The sequence below is a fragment of the Opisthocomus hoazin genome, chromosome 2 (genome assembly GCF_030867145.1).
Source record: "Opisthocomus hoazin isolate bOpiHoa1 chromosome 2, bOpiHoa1.hap1, whole genome shotgun sequence".
In the NCBI taxonomy this organism is placed as follows: Eukaryota; Metazoa; Chordata; class Aves; order Opisthocomiformes; family Opisthocomidae; genus Opisthocomus; species Opisthocomus hoazin.
This window is the reverse complement of record NC_134415.1, coordinates 42,423,956-42,446,653: the sequence shown is the minus strand read 5'-3', so window position 1 is coordinate 42,446,653 and position 22,698 is coordinate 42,423,956. Positions and strand designations below refer to the sequence as shown.

At 39.0% G+C, this 22,698-nt stretch overlaps 1 protein-coding gene across 5 annotated transcripts in view; it reads right to left on the bottom strand.

Moving 5' to 3' along the window:
* SOS1 (SOS Ras/Rac guanine nucleotide exchange factor 1) overlaps positions 1–22,698 on the bottom strand; it is a 53,099-nt gene that overhangs the window by 6,113 nt on the left and 24,288 nt on the right. For 4 of the 5 annotated variants that reach the window (XM_075413391.1, XM_075413393.1, XM_075413392.1 and 1 more), the window contains 9 exons: positions 11,832–11,959; positions 10,242–10,897; positions 5,174–5,255; positions 4,637–4,759; positions 3,986–4,089; positions 2,615–2,837; positions 1,831–1,950; positions 1,384–1,546; positions 694–811 (listed from right to left, as the gene is read on the bottom strand). In XM_075413391.1, the coding sequence (XP_075269506.1) occupies positions 694–811; positions 1,384–1,546; positions 1,831–1,950; positions 2,615–2,837; positions 3,986–4,089; positions 4,637–4,759; positions 5,174–5,255; positions 10,242–10,897; positions 11,832–11,959 (1,717 nt within the window). The remainder of the gene's footprint in view (positions 1–693; positions 812–1,383; positions 1,547–1,830; positions 1,951–2,614; positions 2,838–3,985; positions 4,090–4,636; positions 4,760–5,173; positions 5,256–10,241; positions 10,898–11,831; positions 11,960–22,698) is intronic. The other variant, XM_075413395.1, reaches the window with a different exon arrangement.

Here is a 22,698-nt window from a genome sequence, read left to right as displayed (position 1 = left end):
GTAAAAGGCCAAAAAAAGCCATCAATACTATTTTCTTTCAGTTTTGGCCTGAAGCCTATGCTGCATAAGTGCAACGTCCAGAGTCAGAACTGATCTGCAGCTAAAATCCAAGTAGCTTGCTAAAGAACAGGGATACCATGCACTTAACTTCACAATTTGCTAACATCAGAAATTCCAAGCAAGCTAGCCAAAAGAACTGTTAAGTCTGATGATAAAGAGGTAAAGAGGAGGCTCCCTTCCCAAACTAGAAATAAGACTTAATAGAAATAAGAGTCTAGTTATAAGAAACCATAAGAATGAAAACTCAAGCTTTATTTCTTGGAACTCTTCATGGGAAAAGTGGTCCTTCTTTCTGTACTAGTCAAAGGCAACAATATTTCCAACGTGACCACCTTCCATTTAAGGCATTCATGGTCACAACACAGTCCAAACTACATTCAAAATGAGTAAATATGTAAATCACATATCACAGATATTCACCTTTTTACTGCAAACAATATCTGCAATTAATAGTCACTTAATTTTTCTTTCATTTTTTTCTTGTCTTGCAATAAATATCCAGGCACCTGAAATTCAAACCCAACTGTCCTGTTAAAATTGACTTCTCATTGTTCATACTCTGGTTAGTGCCCTAGCTCAACACTTTCCACACGTTCACGCACGATACAGCTCATTCAAACCAAACGCGCTTACCAAAAAAAGGCACACAAGGAGGATTAATGGACCTGAGTTTTGCCAAGTATTTCTTATAATGATCCTCACTCAGCTCATAAGCTTCTTCTAAAATCTTCTTCTGGCGACTTGGAATTTGCTAAAAGACGACATGAAACAGGTTGTTTAGACAGACAGGGCAAGGGTGCAGCCCAGCAACAACACTGAGAGTAATGGTCTTCCACCGATATTTAAGTCAGTGACCATGAGGACAGAGTCCCACCATCTCAGGATCTTGCTACCTTTTTCTGCCTTTAAATGATGATTGATTTCTTGCTTCTGAAACCAAGAAAAAAAACCTCTCAGAGGGTAGGTTTACATTAGATATAAGGAAGAAATTCTTCACTATGAGGGTGGCGAGGCACTTGAACAGGTTGCCCAGAGAAGCTGTGGCTGCCCCTTCCCTGGAAGTGTTCAAGGCCAGGTTGGACGGGGCTTTGAGCAACCTGGTCTAGTGGAAGGTGTCCCTGCCCGTGGCAGGGGGGTTGGAACTAGATGAGCTTTAAGGTCTCTTCCAACCCAAACCATTCTATGATTCTGTGATTCGTCATGGGATTGACCTTCCTTTCTCCTTCTTTGAAGGACAGGCTTACTGAAAAGATAGGCTTGTAGTGTATCTAAGGTGCACTGCACTACACTTCCGTACCAAAAACGGAAAACATTTCACTGTACCTCAAATGTGTGATCCAACCTATACACTGCTGCGGAGTTCATAGCACTGACAATCTCAAGGACACCATTAAAGTTGTTTAGCTCTTGAAAAACTTGCAGGATCTCAATTATCCGGCTCACTACAATTACTCTTTCCTCTAGGTTTTCTGTTTCTACAATGCATCTAAATACACAAGAACATTTCATTTTGTATTAAAGCATTGATGAGCTTTCCAAAATCAAATATTAAATCGTAACACAAACAAAGACGAAAAGTTTATCAAATTGCTTGATACAATTTTGAAAATGTTTAGAGAATAAACATTTGAAAATATTCTAAGAATAAAAAGCTGAGACTCTTATGGTGAAATTCTCGCAGGCATCTAAACACAACTTCAAACTGTAACTGTCCCAGAACGGAATTTTTCACAGAAAAGGAGTAGGCGCAGATTCAGGAAAGTCACTTACTTTTCAAACCATAAAGTGAGGTTAGTTGTATGCCTTATCATTTTGAGAAGGTTGGGAGAATTAATTTCTTTATCTTCCTTTGTCCACACACTTCCAACTAGTTCAGATGGCTGCACAGCTCTAGATGCATGTATCAAAAAATGTAATTAAAAGCAGGAAAGATTATATTATTTTCCCCAAACCTCCTTATTTCCAGTGAATTTGGAATTCATATTTGGAAATAAATTCTTAAGATATCACTACCTTTCTATAATGCTAGGCTCCCCACATGACTAAGTGGTATTTCTATGCTTCTTTTTAACGTGTCAATTTCTTAATTTATGTGACTATGAACCACCTTTGTTTATCTAAATGAAGAATGAAGTCTACATCTCATTCACCATAATAAAATGTGAGCTTCCAGTGCCTGAACCACCTCTCACAGACAGCTGGTGGGATCTGACAGGGTCCATAATTTGCTTCACAAACTAGGATATGAAGAAAACTGATTTAATTAATGTTCATACTTCTCAAAGGCTGATCTACTTGGAAAATATCAAGAGAAACCTGCAGCACTATGCAGTTAACTATACATCAGTCACATGTACTGCACATTAACTTGAGGAAGACAAGACATACACTGTTTTTCAGATTTTTTTTTTTCTGAAAAAATAGCAATTAATATACAGCATTGGTAAAGTCCCTTGACCTACCGTGGGGCTTCACAGCAGGGGCCCGCAGAAACAATTTCATGCTGGAGAATATTTTGGTTTGTGTCATGTGTTTTTCAATGGAGGAAAGTTACCTGTAAAAATCTGACTCAAGTAAAGTGAGCTGCCGAGCAATTTCTATTGGATGCAAAGTGAGCAAGTCAAAAGTCTCTGTGTGTCCCGGTTTGCTTATGTGCCATTCAATCGCTGGAGGTGGGCTCTCAAAAGTAATGTTGTGACTTGGCCCAATGGCTTGTGCCTGCTTTTTCCTGTTGATTATCTTTGTGATTGATTCAACCCATTTCTTCATTGCTTTGCCTGGCACACAGAGAGAAAATTACTATTTAGTTAGTCTTAATGCTGTTTTTCTGAAGAGGTCAGTATAATTCAGAAAATCTTTTGATTTGAACCCCAAACCTACTAAATTAAAGCAGCCACATATTCTTTAGAAGTGCATAAGTGGTGTTCTCACACAAGTCTCAAAGCATTCGAACACATAAAGAAGAATTCCTCTACAGCCAGTGCTGAGCATGCCAAGTTTGCCCAAGCACAATTCAGAACACACAAATTAAGACTCCTATTCTGAATCAGGCTTTTTCCTTTCTTTTCTGACTTTGCAACAAGTGTACGGGAACTAACCTTCTTTCGCCTAAAATGCACTTCTGTAAACACTGTGAACTTTACACTTTGGGCAAGAGTACATGCTTACTTCAGATAACGCAGAAGGGCAAAATAACAAACAGGGAGCAGCCTCTCCCTCTACTGCATTTTGCATCAAATCTCAGATTAAAACCCAAAGCCCAAATGCCTGTTTAGCTCTACACTATAAGAATTTCATGCATGAGATGGCAAGTTCACTGAAAATTTACCAGTAATCCACATTAAACTAGCCGGCTTATTATTCTCCCCCTCTTTCTAATTGCTAAATAACCATTAAATACTTCTCTAACATAGTATTTTGCTACAAACTGCTGCGGTAGCTGTCCCAGGTTTTCTTACAAGGGAATAGGAAAGATCTGAACAATCACAACTGGAAGGTGTCCTACAGGTCTAATATGCATTGTGAAATAGCTGGAAAACCCTTGCTGCAAAGAAACAGTGGTTTCCATTATAAGACTTCTACAAAAATTACCCCTGTGTATGGTTTAAGAGGACAATCAAAGCAATTAATCCATCCAGATGATTACTCAGTTATTATTTTGCATTATTTCAGTCCCTTTATAACAAAACCAATACTTATTTATCAGGATATAAATAACTTTCTTCTGAACAGGAGGCAGACTTTGAATAACCGTGGTGGGTCTTCTTGTAAATTAAGGTTTATTTCATGTTCTTTGTGAAGTATTTAATAAGCAGTCGGTCCTGTTATTCTTCATGTGCTCAGTGAAAGGGAAAGCAATCCCATTCCATACATTAGAAAAAGGATGCTTTACGATCAATGTCAGCACTTAAGACACCATAAGTACCTCTTACTGTTCCAATGAATTCCTCCAAACGTTGCAGAAGATCAGCATCTCTTTCAAAGTCATAGAAGTGGTGTTCTACCCAATGTCGACATACATTTAATACTCTGCCAAAATAAAGGATAAGTAAGCACTCTACAATACAGTCTATCTTCATATGTAGCACTTCACGGCTTTTAGTAGGCGAGGTCTCACAGGAGTATCAGAATCAGCAGACCAAATGCAATTATTCTACTGCTTGCATTTCACCAGCAACCAGCTGTGAGCATTTTTTTATTTTAAAGAAGTCAGAGTAATGCTATTGTTCATAAAAAGAACATAATCTAAAATGTTCTCTGCCTACATCTTTGTGGCACACTTACGCTGTATAGCCTTGCAGAAACATGGATTAAAAAAAAATTGTAAGAAACTAATTTGCACACTAATAGTCTAAAACTCAGCACAAGCCTTTCCCAAGGTTTTTCATGCAATGAATTCAAATTCCCAACAGGTTTTCAAGTAGCAAGGTCAAAATGGCTGACTGCCCACGCACGGTCTCTGTCAAAGCATCTACAAAGAACGGCTGCTGGTATCACAAAGAAGCACTGCACCCAAAAGATGGTACTTCAAAGACTTAAAGGAAGTCAGTTTGCCTCACACTGATGCAATACTCACCGTAGCTGCACAGGCTGAATGTATTCTTTCCTAAATCTTTTTAACTCTGCACTAAGAGGCTGGTCTCCATTCTCCATAGCAATACGATCAGCTTCTGTTGGCTCAGGCTCTGGAATTTCAAATCTATCACAGAAGATCAGTATAAGCACGAGGGTCCTATTACACAAATCCTGCTCGCAGCATGCATGAATAAAATGTCGATTAAAGACAGCTTGAAATTCAGAACATTTCCACATGTTAGAATCTTATGTCTTGGTAAGCACACAGGAAGATTTGCTAAATTCAGTAATAATACAGATTTCAAAGACAAAACAGTGGGATGCTGGAAGTCACCAGAGCTACGTGAACAATCCTAAAGCTTCTGGATCTAACTTGCATATTTTACTTGCAATCCTTGAATTTGACAACTTTTTAAAAAGTGTCTGGAGTTAATCAAAACTAACTGGAAAATAAGACTCTTACAAGCTCTACTCCAGGTGAAAATTAAAAAAAATAAACCATTTTCACTTTGTATGAATATTTTTAACAGCAGCATACCTTTCTATTAGCAGACTCAGCAACTCTTGAGGCTTACAGAAGGATCTATATGTTGTGAGAAAAGTCCGAACAAAGTTGGGATCTAAGACAAAGAATAATTTTACACTTGTGTCAGCAATCACCTGATTTTTTTAATACTTTAAAATAGCTTATGTATCCTTTAAAATTAAGGATGCCAGCCTACCAATTTACAGAGAAGATGATGTAAACCAAAATTGTTTTGGTAACAATTCAGAACCTCTTAAAATAGCAATACAAAGCAGAATTTAAAAACAATGTATATTGTGTTGAAAATTCAAAACTACTTTTTCTTTCCCTTCATTTAAAAGACTGGATTCCTTTTCAATTACTTTTTGAAAATAATAAATAGATCATTTTACGTCTGAGCCATCTACTAAACAACTTTGATTTTGACAACGATCAGGACAAGGTAACTCAAAAGACACAGCAAGTAACTTTGCATTGGATAGAAATAGCCTCTTCAAGGGGAGAATGTTTTCCCTAAACTGGTAAAACTGACAACCCACTGTGATTAAGGCAGGCTAGATATTTCTTCAGCTGACAGCTATACTTCGAGGTTATACTTATTTCACTTCAAGAAAATAAACAGATTTCATTTAAATCGATTAATTACATACATTTAATTTAAAATATTCAATTGCTTTTTAAAAACAAGCAAGTATTCGAAACAGCAAACCAAAGTGTCTCCCTTAATTACATAAGCAAAACCATTTGTTTTCAAGTATGAGGAAATGCAGTGACAGCATGCTGGCACTGCACAGAGCTGACTAGAAACAAGGTTAACATTGTTATCACTGAACAAAATTAATGAGCAGGCTGCAATGGCTTTGCATATTAAATCTACAAACAGATTTTAAAATACAAAGTCCATTGGTAATTTTCCTAACACAGAGTGGCTGAAGAGGAGCACACAGGACTTGGAGTTCCTACAAGCTGTAATGAATAAAAAAATGCCTGCATTATTTGGCCTAACACTATATTAAGCTATTAGGACTTATTTCCGGGAACATGGGTTTTTAAGAGCTTTTTTAAAATCCTCCTTAATTATTTACCAGCATCTCATCCATTTGAATGAACATTCTACCTTTCCTGGATCCTACTAAGCTCTTCATTTAGGCAACAGTTTACTGTAATGTGTTACGTAGATTGACTGTGTATTGTGTAACATAGCACTTCCTTGCATTTCTGTTGTACACTAATTCCCATTTCTTAAACAATTGGCTATTCTGTTTTACCATCTCTGTCCTTCATTACTCCGTTCTTCTTACCATAACACCTCTCCCACCTCTCCTTGAAACTGTACAGTCTAAAAGACTTTTCAAAGACGGAACTCCAAATCCTTTTGCATGAAGAATGTTACCCCTGTCCCCATCATCCTCATCATGAAAATATATAATTTTTGTTGTCTGAAAAAATAAGTATAGAAGTAAGCACAGTAACTTATGTTTCCACAGCTTGCATCCTGTAAACAGCATCCACCCTAAATAGTTTTTGTCTACATGAGAAAGAAAGCCTCCATAGCAATTAACATTTTCAGATCACTGCAAGCTCTGAGTCATAGCTATTGTTATTTACAGGTAGGGTCAGTGTTTAAATCCACGTACATATTGAATTTCAAATGAAGTAGATCAGAAAATCAAATCTAACCTTGTTATCTTACTAGCAAAACCTGTAACTCAAAATAGTGTACAATATATGAGCAAGCATTAAAAAAATACAGACAACACTAGTCAGGATGTCTGCTCATGTGATAATTCTCTCTTCAATACAGCCAATTTGAAAGCTAAAAAAGAACAATAACTTGTTCTACCAGGACTTATAAATAATCACCCTTGAATTCCTTAAGAAAGGAAACGGACACTATGATGACGCACAAGCACTCTTAACATATCAAAGCTTTAAAAATAGAAGAGCACTGCCCTATAGATAAAAAAAAAATTGCTACGACTTTCAAATTTTGGTACCACCTAACTCAACTGCTCATAAACAAGAATCAGGCAAAGGAGGAGATAATGAAATACTAAAACAAGTAAAACCTGCCAGAATACGCAATTAGGGCCAGAACTTGAATTTCTAATTGAAGGGCAGTTTCTCTCATGTAAAAATACATGGAAAGATGCTTTTGCAGAGATTTCTCCCTGTTTTGCTGCTCCAGCGCAGCATGGTTTGGACAGTCTCCCAGACCTTGCAGAGCCAGTTGGCCATCAGGGCTGTCTCCCTGTCCTAGCTCTCGCAGTGGCTGGATGCCTCCTACCCCCGGTAGCACTGTTTCATTAGAGCTAGGCTACTGGGCTGTCCCTGTTCCACAGCGAAACAGAGAAAGATTTCAGCTGACAAGATGCTCTGTGCATTGTCAGGGAGGTGAGGGAAGAAAAATAAAAGGTTCAATACCCATATCTACAAATGAGATGGACTGTGTGAATCATCACAGGTGGCAGAAAAGTTGAGACCAGATTTGACTACCATCTGAACACAGCCCATATACTCCTCAATATGGAACTACCTAAACTGCTCTTCAGTTACTTGCAACAAATTGGTACCACCTCTGCCATTACACCTGGAATTATTCCTTATACTATTTGAACTACGAAGATAAAAACCTAGAGGAGTCGGATCCAGGGATACCATAACCAGTCACACCATATTCAAGAAAAGGCACCTCAGAAAAGTAAGGGCTTGCTATTGCAGCATATGAATATAAAGTTAATAAATTCTTTTAAGATTACAATCATGCATACACAGTCCCACGTGGAATAAGAAAAGCATTTCTACAGTCTGTAGCTGTTTGGCTAGTATCATCTGAGTACTCATCTTCTCATGTCTACAAGCAAAACAGAAGCCTTGAACTCAACTGATACACGTATGAAAGAACAGCTAAGGGGTTACTATGGAAATCTGTTGCTCTACTCACTGCATCTCATAAAATGCAACAAGACACTGAACGATTTACATAGTAAATGAACCTTGTTTCCTGCACAACAGAATATTTTTGTCTGAGTCACTATACCTCTATTTCTTTGCTCCCCTGGAAAAGACAGCACAGAATGGTTAGAACAATGGCATTTTTCCTCATAGAAAACCAATTATAAAGAAGGAGGTACAGAAGGAAAGATACGGGTGTTGAGAAATGACATGCAATCTAGCAATTCAGCATCAGGTCTATGTATGTTGCACTAAGATCTTTAAAGCTACAAAGACAGGCTAAATACAAGACAACCATTTTTATTCTTTTGGTCAAAGTCTTTCAGCCTATCTCGCAGTACCCACGTTCTCAGCTTTGTCATATAACAGTTCGGTCAATGTCACACATACCTACGTTAGGTGTCAACCAACCTACTTCAAGCTTTATTAAACAGGGGCTGTTACAAGTAGGGATTTAAATGACTGTAGATGAAGGTGGATCTAATCAATTGATCTGCATTCTTCCTTGATGTCCTATGTGCTAGAAAGGCCAAAAAGATACGCAGATACAAAAAAGCAATACAAGAAACACATTTCAGCAAGCCACATGTTCCTTAAAAACAGGCCTTCCTGTTTTAAGGAACTAGAGAGTGTAGTTTGTGGCTCCCTGGACAGAGACAATGCGTGGAGAGCACTGCAAGAGCCTGGAGCAATGCCAAGGCTACAGCACCAAAGTCCCAGCATGTATGGAAGGGCAATTCTCAACGGTGCACAGGTTACCTAAAGCAAAGCAAGGCAAAGCAAAGGTTCACAAGTGCACTAATGAAGTACTGTTTTTGCTAATTCTCTGCCAAATACAATGCTAGCTTCAAAAAAAAAAAAAAAGTGCCTTCCTTTCTCTAAGGCTGAATTGTTTTATTTTAACTTCCAAAACTATAAAATTATGTCATAAGTCATGCCTGTAAAATTCAAAGCCAAGAGCTAAAAGTTTATAATGTTACAAGAAAATGAAGACAGGCACAAAATTGCTCTGTTAAAAACTGCCAGCACGATATTGCATTTGGGTTTCTAATAAATGTTAGGAAAGCTCAACTGAAGGAAATGTGGAGAAAAGCAATAAAAGTAATGGAGTAAACAGATGCATTTACAAGCATTTTGAAAGTAAACAAAAGCACTAAACTACACTAGTCATATTCTGCTTACTCCCCACTTCTTCCAAACAAATAATCCTGGTCTATGCAGGGTATCCAGTACTGTGCTGCACAAAAACAATTTTGGATAATCAGTGTAAAGACTACAAAGAAAGAAAAAAACCAAAAGATCTACATCTGAATGTGAGAAGCACCAATACCAAGATGCATGAAGTTTTAGAGTAAGTGACATACAGGTAGAATAAAAAAAACCAAAAAACAAAAAACAAACAAACAAAAAAAAACCCCACAAAAACAAGCCCATGCTTTTCAGCACAGCTTACAAAAATCCTGGGAAATTATCAAAAAAACTCCACGCACTGAGGTTGGACTGGATGATCATATAATTGTCTTCAAGATATCTTCAACACAAACAGAAACCCAAAGGCAAAAGTCCTTAAATCAAATCCCCACTTAAATTCTGATTAAGGAGAAGTTCCAAGGCCAAATTATGCAAGTGACTGTTTCTAGCAAGCGGTTATTTGGTCTTTTCATTAGATGCCAGCATGGACACAGGTAATAGCTGACAGAGTACAACCCTTAACCTAAAACACTGAGCCCATAATTCTCTCCTGCAATGCTGGTGCTTCATGGGCCACCCAGCTTTGGAGGTCTTCAGGAATTCTTGTAGCCTGGGGTACACAGGAAAAAGTATTGTCTAGAGCTCAATTCCTGCAGGCCCCCACCCCCCGCATCCCTTGCATGGAAATAACCTTATGCACATGCACATCCCACTATTTTCTTCGAAACAGGATTCATATTTTTAGCTGCTACAGCTACAGAGGTGCATTCAGATCTCAAAACCTTAACTCAAAAGGCACGTTAGAATATGTGCACTAAAAAGCATATTTGCTTTCTACACACTTTACATATTTTGCTGCATGTATTTAACACAGAAAGAAAAGCATAAACTAGTCACCACCTAATGTTTTGGCTATATAAATGAAGTGCCTCACCTGCATACATGTGGTAGGTCAGCCTCTCGATGAGCTTGACAACAGTTCCTGCCTTGATGATGGGGATTCCAGATTTGGGCTGCATGTTTTCTTCAAACACTATATTCTCTTCAGAGTCGGGTTCTGCAAATCTATAGAGCTCAGGATTTGGAAATCTCATCTGCTCCTCTTTTTCTTCCTGCAACATTGTTACATCCAACATCCTTTCCAGCGTGCTTCTATATTGCAAAGATATCAATGCTGCCATCCAGTTATTTTTCTCTTCAGCTGATTTAGCAGCAAAAATAACACTGTTCTCATCTTTTAAGATGATTTCAAAAGCATGTCTGTACTCATTAGTGTCGTCTTTATCGTTGATTTGTACCTTTCGCATGAAGAACTTTTCTTTTAGACGATATTCTGCATTACTAGCACCAGGAAGTCTTGGCTGGCCGTGATTTGACTTACAGCAAATCATCAAGCCATCAAATAGAAATATGTGTCTCTCATGCTTTGCTCCTACCCGCGTGAGTGTTCCTTCCATGATGAACTCGTTACAGCATTGTCCAATGTCCTTACCCTCCCAACCATCAATATTTTTCTGGATTTCATTCATTTTCTTAATTGCTAGCTGTTTCCCCTTCATCTGCTGAGTATAGAATCGGCATGCAGATTCACTTCAGTGAAGGATGGGAGAAAGGCAGCCTATTAGTATACGTGTATTTAAAAACCACAACCACCGCTAACAGCAAAACCACAAGCTCATCTTTCTGAGTGGTGAGAATTCCACTGAGAATGGAATTTCAGCACTTAGTATCAGCACCACTGCAAGTCTTGACCAATGTTTCTCTTAAGTACCTCAGCTAATAAATTTTCGGCTTCTGTGCAATAAATGTTTTACCTAAACACAGGCAACCAGAAGTAGGCAAGCTGTTAGTGCTTCTTCTTAGCCTAACAAACCACTCATGTCCATAGCCAACAAACAATTTTAAAATTTAAACTAAATGCATTCATGTCCCAGCCTAAAGATTACACTTTGCAGCACAGAACTTGTTTGGCAAAGAAAATATTGAAACAATTATATGAGCAAAAAGCAAAACTGTAACGTGTTTAAGTAACTACACAGATATTAGCATTAAATCCAACAGCAGATGACATAATCCAAGAATTGGCTACAACAGTGCAACTAAGTACTAGTTACCTATGCTTCTATTTCTATCAGTGGTAATTTTAATTAATTGTACAAAAAACTGTTCAGATTAAGTAGCTCCAAATTTAAGAACATTCCCCTCTAACCACACAGCGATATACTTTTACAATATTTTCAGGTGGATATTTATTATCTGAGCATAATTAACCCACAAACGCCAAAACTTTCTACTTACCAGTGAATTCTCAGAATGTCTCAACTACCAGTATGCAGGGACACAAAGAAATTAGAACAGTTTTAAAACAATAACAAATTATCTTGGCTTTGATGTCACTTCCTCTGAAAAAGCAGGCTTGTCACAAACTATTTTGTTCATTGTTTACTAAAAGAGGAAACTGGGAGCACTGGATTTACAGCAAAGCATTAAGAGCAGAAAGCAGGAAAAATGGAAACATGTTTACCTAAGCCTTCGTTTTGCAAGACTTTTGGAGCATATCCGTTCCATACTGCTTTGAAGATTCAGTAGGGCAGTTATTGCTTGCTTTAAGCACTCTTTATCTTCTTCATCCTCACTTTTTTCTTCCAATTGCTGTGAACATTGAAAGTTAAATACAAAAAGTGTTACAAGCATTTTGGTATGCGCAAATCCAGAAGTTTGACCAAGGAAGAAGAAATCCAACCATTTGGTGATTTTGCATGCTCCTGCTTGTTATTAAAGTTAATGAAATAATCAGGTGCATTGCTGACACAGATGAGAGACAACTGTCTGCTAAGACCTTAACCTCAGTAAAACAAGTGCAGCAGTCACTCCCCCAGATACAGACGCCTTCAAGCACACATTACTTACTTCAAAACTAGTTTGATTTACCTTACATCTCCAAAAAAAGAATCCTATAGAGGTATTAAGTCTTAAGAGAAACAAGTGAAGAGGGAGATCCCCATACATACCATTCTACAGCACAAGACCAAATCTGTGGCATGTCTGTACGTTTGTAACATATAAACACTCCTGAAACAGGCAAACTAGACCAAAAGCTAAGCAAAACTCCTTCATCACATTTATAAACAAAAGATTGCAGAGGCTCTCACCTCACTAATCACAGTCCAATCAATAATTCAGGTTGGAAGGGACCTTGGAGATTATATTATCCAACCTCCAGCTCAACTGCAGAGCCAACACACAGATTGCCTAGGGCCGTACTGAGTTTTGAATTGCTCTCAGTATGGAGAGGCTACCACCTTTCTGGACAGTCTGTTCCAGCGTCTGAAATCCCTCACAGAGAAATTATTCATCCTAATAGCTTATCAGGATTTCCCTTATTGACTTTTCATAGTGGAATACGTGGAAGAACTATGCAGCTGCGAGAAGCATTTCTCTGTCTTCCCCAATCCATCACACAGTGAAAGACAGCAGGAAGGTTTCCTCTCCTCCTCAGCCTCCTTTTCTCCAGAATGAGTAAGCCCACTCCCCCCAGCTTCTCCTTCATCACATGCTCCGTTCCTCAGATCATCTTAACAAGACCTTCCAGTGTGCTTGCTGCAGCACATCAGTGCCCACAGGAAGCCCAAGCTGGACGCGGTTCTCCAGATGCAGCCCTGACAGTACTGAACAGGTAAGCACTGCCACTTTCCTCAACCCGATGACTACACACTTGTAGTACAGCAATACAGGCCCTTGTTGCTGCAAGGGTGCTCTGCTGGCTTGTGTTCAGCTTATTATCCACCAGGACTGTGATTTTTTTCATACAAAAAGACAAAGGGGAGAAAAACAATAACCAGAGGGACGGTGGGGAGAAGTGTTCTTCCTCCATGGAGGGGTTGCTTGGCTGTTCATGAGAAAACATGGGAGCATCTAACCACGGCCAGCTTGTAAAACCAGGGTAGTACATAAGTCCCTAGCCAAGTACACAGCTACATTAATGCCTTCATATACTAACTCAACTTTTCTTAAAGCACAAAAAAGAAGTTATGAACGAAGAATGGACAAGAGGGGTTAATACTAATACTTTGTGTCTAACTATCGCTGTGACAGATAACTTCCATAAAACAAGACCTGCCACATTTTTATCTTACGATGCTTAAGATTCTCAAGTCTTCATTTAAGTATTAAAATTTTCACATTCTAGTCAGTGGAAAAAACAGTTGACTACAGCTGTGGCTTAGACAAGAAAACTGAAGTAACAATTATTTACAGGATTATTAAGACACCAGCATTTCTGACTACTACACACCAAGAACTGGCTCCACAGAACTGAAAGATTAGTTTTGACAGAGGTGGTAAAAGTGAAGCAACAGGCTGGCATGGACCAGAACAACAGAGAACAACAGACACCATTGGAAACAGTACGATCGTGCTGTTTGCTTCCAGTGTGAAATGTAAGTATTGTCCTCCAAAATCCATCTGAATACAACATATTCATGTTTGACATTTGAACGGGCCATAGAATAGCACTAGTTTTTTTCCCCAGTCAGAGTTAATCATTCAGTGCAACGGCTGTCAAAGCCAATGACAACTTTATTTGTGTTTTCTGCCATAAGGATGACCACAAGGTTTATTCTAGACAGCTTTGGTTCATGTAGCACAATCTCTCACACACTTGACCTAACTGGCATTAGGCGTGAGTGCCTACTCATGCGACTGCCACTGAAAGAGGGCTGACAATGCACCACAACAGGCACTACTTCCCAAAAAGTCTCAGGGAGAATACATCACTCCATGAAGGAACAGACTACCCCCGTCCTATTCCTCTACTCTCTAGTTTTAACACAGAGGTATTATCTTCCCTTTGCTTCATTTGTGCAGATCATCTAGGTTTAGAGAGAACTTCAGACAAATAAGAAGGGGCAGCACTGCTGGCAGAAGTCCTGAAAGCAAGCTACAAAAAAGACATAATTACCTCTAAGATTTCGCATCTTTCCTGCATGAGTTCAAAGGCGGCTCTTTGCCTTGCACACTGCCTCTTTGCTGACTTCCATCAAAAGAGTTTGGCTGGATTTCCTATAATCTCTGGGTAGCTACACTTCAACAACGGACAATTGTTTTAGCCCAGTCTCCTTGAAAACAAGCCTTATTAGATCCTACAATATTCTGCCATTTGCTTTTAAGGGTACCCCAGGAGACAGGGTAAGGCATAAAAGGCACACAAAATACAGGACAAAAACTGATGTAATTTAGGCTCAACATGCAACAAACCTTAAGAAATTATTTCCTTCTTTTTTAATACTGTCTATACAACCTAAATGGTCCAGTCAAACTAACACAGAACCATGGTGCCTAGCATAAGGTAGAACAAAAATGGCCCATACCCCAAAAGAAGGAAGTGTTAACATTTGGAAAAAATCTCAAAGGAGACCTGTGCAAATGTCGGGTAGCATGTGTAAGGGGAGCACTAAACCAAACCAAACCAACAGAAAAATAAAGCTCCATAAAGTAATCAGTAATATTCTCAATGTAGCACCTTATCAACTCGAATACCTGGAATAAAATGACTCCCTGTACTTTCTCTTCAGAAACATACTGGTACTGATGTTCACTACTGCAAAGCATTCTGCACCTGTGTTGAGTTTATAAAACGCTTTTTACAGCAATTTGTCTCCAGCTGCAAAAATTTTGGTATTCATCACAGAAAAGCCCATGTCCAAAAGCAAAAGACATGTCTGTATACAATGCTGCAGAGAAAGCAATTGCATAAGACTAACACTTCCCCATCAGGATCCATTGGAAGTAACCCGTATTTCCAACTGTATATACAAACTAAATCAAAGTCCAGTGAGTGTAATTATGCTCCAGGTTTAACACTTAGAAAGTAGTGCATAGAAGTATGCGCCTTCTTAAGCATAAGACCAACACCAATGGCAAATAAAACAGTGCTGTGAACTACTATGAAGGCAGTTCTCTGCACACAGAAAAGGTATTAGAAAATGTATATTCTAGTATTGTATAAATACCATAAACTGCTATCAAAACCAGTCTTCAACAGAACTAAGCTTAAATTACAGCAATAACTGCCATCTTACACTGCCCCTGGCCAGTTTGGAAGAGGAGGTTATGGAAACTGAAATGGCATCACAGGAAACACATCCAAGTTTCTCTGCAAATTCCATTGATTCTTCTATAGCTGTGCAGTGCCCCCTAATGAACGAATCAAGTAGATGCTAAATAAAAGTGTGCGCTTTTTTTTTTTTTTTATAAAGTGTCACGTGAAGAATACTATACTAGTATGGGAAGAAGGTGCAGATTTCTGATTATCAGTAGTAGTATAGTCGTGTTTTTGAATAAACTTATGAGAAAATACTGGTTTACAATGATTGTATGATTCACAACACTATTCATGCAGTATCCTGGCCATTCAAGGAAAACAAACTTGTAAAATACATTGCTAAGGGAAATTTCTAATATAAAAGTACTCTACATTCCAGGCTGCAAGCTCTGAAGAGATATCAAGAAGTGGAAGACAAGGTATTTTGTTCTACCTTTTGCACAACATAAGGATTAGCTATTTATAAACCCAGGAAATTCCAAACAGATAAAAAGAAAATAAATCCTCCCCGTGCAGTGCAAAATTAGACTATGGTAGTCCTTCTCTTACACTGTCATGGAAGCATCTATCTAGAAAGACAATGACAGAAAATACATTTATAATTCTGATGAGAATATGCAGATATAACAAAATATATATATAGATATAACTAGGTGTCACAATGGACACAAAATCTTGTACTTCAAGGCTTACATCACAATCTAGACTTCTGTCTTCCTAGATTATTATTCTAAATCTAACCGCTAAAGTTTGTGAACCACAGGTTCCTCAGTGCATCTGGGAGGAGAGTTTACAAATCAGTTTCTATACACAAAAGACACAACAGCATATGGGAGGCAGGAGAATTACAAATGAATTTGCTTGATTTAAGCTTAACTCAAGACCACTTGACTGTAGGTGCTAACCATACTTAGTGCCCCTCAGAACGTTAATCCAAGAAGTTTAGTGCACACGTGGTCCCACCTTACAAGTGGAAGTTGCACACAGGAGTACCTGGAACAAGCTCGAACTAGTGCTGCTTCAGGGAAACCTCTTCAAAAAGATGTAATTTCTTCAAAGATCCTGAAGCCCACAGCAAGGCAACAGAACACTTGCACAGTTGGCAAAACAAGCCTGATCTGTGGTGTGACCTTGCTATCTGCTCTATAGGGAAATGCTACAGAAGTAAGCAATGTTCACAAGAACTTCAAGTTTACTGACACCAGTTACTCCAGCTGCTGTTTAAATGCCTCACCATTTTCTTCAACATGTTTCTGAGAATGGGGTTCCTACCAAAAGCCAGTCCTGAAACAGGCTATTTTATGATCAAGAATAAAATAACAGGGTTTCTCCTCTGACAAATGCAGGCAGGCAGGTCTGCTCGCACTTTGCCATAAAACAATCCTGGAAGCTGGCTCAATAGCATTGCGCTGCCCAACAGTTTTCTGGTTTTTTGCACTTCCTCCAAATAATAAAAACCTCAGCCCAAAGCAGGAGTATGCTGGGCAAAAAAGTGCTCTCATATCCAGAAACTTTAATTTTTATAAAGTATGAGGAAATCATGTGGAACAGCAAATGGGGACAACTGCAGGGACCATTATACACTTCTGGAAAATGCTAGCAGTCTAAAAGGTACTTCCCACTTGAAGCTTCTCCACATGCCATATTCTTGGACATACATACATTGCTTTAATGCATGAGAATTTCAAAAGTTATTTTGTTTTTGTATAAACTTAGACAATCTTAAGCACAGTGCAGTAAAAACATACATACATTTATGTAACTGTTTATTTAGATTTACATTACAGCAAGTTATTTGCATTAAGAATGGAACAGAACCTAATATATTGCTGAAGTAATGGTAAAAACTTTTTCTCCAAAGTTTCACTATGCCTTCTCAGTTTAATTTTCAAAAGTTACATTAAGTCACATAGTCTTACATAAACGTGTCAAATATCCAACCTCATATATCAGATAATTAGTTACAAAAAGCCTATGGCATTCTCTTGGAAGTACATTTTAGAAGAGACAGAAGCTAAAAAGCCCTCATCTTTTATTTTACATTAAGTTTTAACTCACAATGTAGAACACGGTCAGCCATTGGGAAGCATACTGTACAAGTAAAGCATTAAAATGGGAAAATAAGAAGTATTTCAACTTTTAGTACAAGCTTCCCAGTTACAGAATCACAGAAGGTTCGGGGTTGGAAGGGACCTCTGTGGGTCATCTAGTCCAATCCCCCTGCCAAAGCAGGGTCTCCTACAGCAGGCTGCACAGGACCTTGTCCAGGCGGGTCTTGAATATCTCCAGAGAAGGAGACTCCACAACCTCCCTGGGCAGCCTGTTCCAGGGCTCCGTCACCCTCAGAGGGAAGAAGTTCTTCCTCATGTTCAGATGGAACTTCCTATGCTTCAGTTTGTGCCCGTTGCCCCTTGTCCTGTCACTGGGCACCACTGAAAAGAGCTTGGCCCCATCCTCCTGACACCCACCCTTCAGATATTTATAAGCATTTATAAGGTCCCCTCTCAGCCTTCTCTTCTTCAGGCTGAACAAGCCCAGCTCCCTCAGCCTTTCCTCATAGGACAGATGCTCCAGTCCCCTCCTCATCCTCAGCGCCCTCCGCTGAACTCTCTCCAGTAACTCCTCATCTTTCTTGAACTGGGGAGCCCAGAACTGGACAGAGTACTCCAGACGGGGCCTCACCAGGGCAGAGTAGAGGGGAAGGAGAACCTCCCTCGACCTGCTGGCCACACTCAATGCAGGATGCCACTGGCCTTCTTGGCAGCCAGGGCACACTGCTGGCTCATGGTTAACCTGTCATCCACCAGCACACCCAGGTCCCTCTCCACAGAGCTGCTCTCCAGCAGGTCTGCCCCAAGCCTGTACTGGTGCATGGGGTTGTTCCTCCCCAGGTGCAGGACCCTGCATTTGCCCTTGTTGCGCTTCATGAGGTTCCTCTCTGCCCAACTCTCCAGCCTGTCCAGGTCTCGCTGAATAGCAGCCTGCCGGTGTATTCACCACTCCTCCCAGTTTTGTATCATCAGCAAACTTGCTGAGGGTGCACTCTAACTCTTCATCCAGGTCATTGATGAAGAAGTTGAACAAGACTGGGCCAGGTACTGACCCCTGGGGAATACCACTAGTTACCAGCCTCCAACTAGACACAGTGCCACTGACGACAACCCTCTGAGTTCTGCCATTCAGCCAGTTCTCAATCCACCTCACCGACCACTCATCCAGCCCAGTTCTTGTACAGCTTAACTATGTGACTTAAAATAGATCTCAAAGACATGTGGAAAATTTAAGTACCTCAAACTTCACCTGAGCCCCAAAAAATGAAACCATTTGGATTAAAGAAACATGTGAATTTAAGGAATTACTACTTTGATTACTCAATGTGGATGCTCTCATTTGGAGAGGTGCAGAATGAAATTAAATCTGTTTCAGGAATAAATTACACTACTCTGCAGTGTCATTTTTCAAATCAGGATGGACACTGAGTAAAAGTCAGGAAAAGCTATTCAGAAATCAATACCACACAGAAGTCTGTGAGCTGACGTTTCACTAATTCAACAGTTCAAAGTTTTCCATGACAGGTTTCTTACGTGGCCAATTTGCCACAAGCATTCCCATGAATGGTTATAGCCTCTCACAAGGGCGTATTTCAGATAAGGCCTGCTCAAGTGCTACCGCAGCCTGCTAGGTATTTCAACCGGTGTCTGCTCAGCAGGAAACAATGTTCTCAGTTTCTGCAGCTAGTAGGGGATTCATGTATGTGAGCAATTCTCATTGAGCTTAAACAATCAACATTTCCTTCATCAAGGAACAGATACAAACACAAAGCTTTGCTTTCAAATAAGTTCCCTGATGTTCTCATAAAACCATTTCCTAAACATTCAGACTTTTTGTAGGCTACTAGCTGCCATATATGCACTTTATATGCCCAGATACCATTACTAGGGAAATGGCTACTTTGTTTACAGGAAGCCTTGTCTTCTCAGAGAATGGAAAACCCATTTGCTCTGCATTCTTCAAAAATATGGGGGGTTTTTTTGCATATGCTGATGTCTCTTCCACAGCAGATTCATTACCTTTCTGCAACAAACGTAAAAGTTCACACAGATCCTTCCAGAGCTTTCATGCTCTGAAATTTTCTTCTTTCTTACTGTCACTTTGGTTTGTCTCATCATTATTAGCAGACCTGCAGAATATATTAGAAATTTAAAATTCATAATTAAGTTGATAACATTTAGTTAGATTAGTATTTGAAATATCACAAAATATTTACCTACATACTTCCACACTTGTAATGGAGGTCTTCCATCTTCTTCCCCCAAATTTTTCATCATAGTAACGACAATTCAATTTGAAAACTCCTTCCCTTTCTCTTCTGTAACTCCAAACTGGATTAAAATCCACTTTCACTGCTTTGACACAATTCAAGTCTGATCTTTGCCAACAAAGTTTGAAGTGCTGTAAGCTCAACTGGATGGCACCTCTATGTTTGGATAGAAATATATGAATTTTTGAACACTACGTAAGATGAATTCACAATTTCAGAGATCTTTCTGGGAAGTCACAGTAGAATCCTGTTGATTTTAAGAGAAACCCCGTTGATTAAGGAAAAAACAGCAGAGGAAATAAGGGATGACAAGCAGAATCCCATCTGCAGACTTGGTCTACAGAAACCATGAATGCATCTTGTTTTATTTGTGCTTATTATTTCCTACGTTTTTCCATTGGTTTCCACTGAAGATATCAAAGTATTGACAGAAAACTTAGATCTCCACTGCTATAAGAGCAAACAGAGAAAGCATGCTGGTAACGGGACTAAATCCACAGCTCCATGTTCAGAAACTTTTCCAATGAAGAAATCAGGTATATGAAAGTCCCAACCATAGTGCTACCTCTCTCCAAGGATCTCCCTTTTGTACAGAAGGTGATGGGAATGGAGGCAGGAGAAGAGGACAGGGAAATATATTAATGCTATTAAAAGACTCTACAGCAATAAAAGCGTACTAGGGCTATATCATGACTGCCACAGACACAAAAACTAATGACATCCTAAAGGAGCTGAACATCTCAGCTACAGTAAGCGTCTTAACATTCAATCCTTGATGGATTACTCATGTCAAAACTTTTATTTAAAGGGGAAAAAAAGGATCAAAATTTGCCCAAGTTCCTGTAATGCCCATCTATTTTCATGACAGCTTGGCCTCGGGTGTTCAGCATGAACTACTGCCATTTAAGCTAAAGAGCTATCTACCATTCTTAACAGCAGCCACTGAAAACCAGGAACAGATCATCAGCCCCAGAGAAGTCTGCCCCAGTACAGCTCTCTTAATTCTCACACTACTGGGGAGAATTTGCCCTGCAGGTATTCCTAGAAAATGGATCAGAAAATAGGACCCTGGAACCCTACAGTTAAACAAGTGAAGTCAAAAGTCAGAGTTCAGTTAGTGCTTCGTTTGACTCCCCAAAGAGGGCACCGTCTAGATAACAACAGCCTGGCCCTGTGCCATCCTACCCTTGCTTCAAGAGATCGAAGTACAGCATGTGTTGGTCCAGCAGCAGATTGACAATAACACAGCTCAAATGTCACCGAGGACTGTAAGCAAAGCAGGAGGAGGAATTTTTTACTTTTACTTTTGTTAGATTTTATCCAGCTCTTGCAGAAAACCAATTTTAGTGGTGAAGTGGAAAAAATATTTTCCCAGATAATTACTCCTCATTAGAGCATTCCCTGGAAAGACACACCTGCTTCTCAAAAGCCCAGATACATCTTGCGTAAAAAGAGAAAAGCTATATAACAGAACATACATCCCCATCACAACTTCCTAACAGATTATGTAAGCCATTAACATATGAAGTGATACACATGCACATATATGTATCTGACACAAACACATAGAAATTCCAACAACAAGTACCTCAGCTAGAAAGAAAAAACGGAATAAATTCTGAATAACATTTTCAATAGTTAGCTTAACAATTACCAAGTCTGTGGAAAAAGTGCACACACACAGAGGTGTGAAACTTTTATTTCCCCCTACTATCTTCCCTTTGGCTGCCAAACACATAGCTCACTTCAAGCATAAACCACAAACCCACTAGCATTCAAAGGAGATCAGCAGAAGAAATGTTGTCAATGACACTACACAAGCAAGTAAGAAATACAGAACATCATTTACCTGGCTGTATCATCTCCAACTGCTACGATAAGGCACAACTTCCATACCTTTACAACATTGTAGCTGTAATATAAATATTCCTAGCTTAACCATATGAAGAAGTTGCTTAAATTTTTCACCTACTGCCATATTCTAGGACATCTCTCAGATTTGAGACAAATTTTCACATCACCACAGCTTTTTCTCCCAAGAAACACTCAAATACACTTTGCAGTCCCTATTACACACTAGCAGCAGATTGGTCAAGCTACGTTTCCTCCAGCAGACAGGCCTTCATCTGTCAGAGAGACATAAATTTGCACATTATCTCTAGTGGATGTAAAAAAAGTCATCCTCATCTGCAGTTACATATACAAATACATGTAGAACAGTAATACTTATGCTTTTATTTCAAAACAGTACTGTACATACAAGTTACAGTGTTTGGAAAGAAGCACACCAAAAAAAGTGACTTTGGAAAAAAAAATCATTTGCTGAAACTAAGTGAATACTTTCTTAAAACAATCCACAGCTAGTCTGAATCTAAGATATTCTGTTTTTAATATTAATTGAAGGAGACGAACAACCAACTAAAGCAACAGAACCTGTTAATTACAGTGCCTGTAATAAATACAAGCAACACAGACAATGTTTTGAGACAATGACCTATAATAGATATTGCAAAAACTTTGGAGACTATCAAAGTTCAACCAGTTAAGACTCAGTGATTTTTCACCCTGGGCTGGGTTACACCAGTTACAGATGGATCGCAAACCAACTTAATCAAATTTGTTACACTGGATCATGAACCTGGCTGAAACAACGCCAAGAACCAAAACAAAGGCAAAGCCCAAAATAGTTTGGGACATTACATTGTTACATTAGCATAGTGAAGAGGAAGACCAAAAAAAAAAATTTAATTGAGGAGTACTTCTACTTGAGCTGAACTGCCAGTCAGTAAAGACTGGCAAGTTATTTATCATTTAAGAACAAAGTTTAAAAAAATAAATAAAAGACACTAGATGCTGTTGTGAAATGAAAGTGTCCTGAGAATTTAAGATCATTATAGGCAGAATTCCAACTAAAAAATATTTGCAAAGAGACAAGAAGTTTCCATTCATAAGTCATGGGAGCCAAGT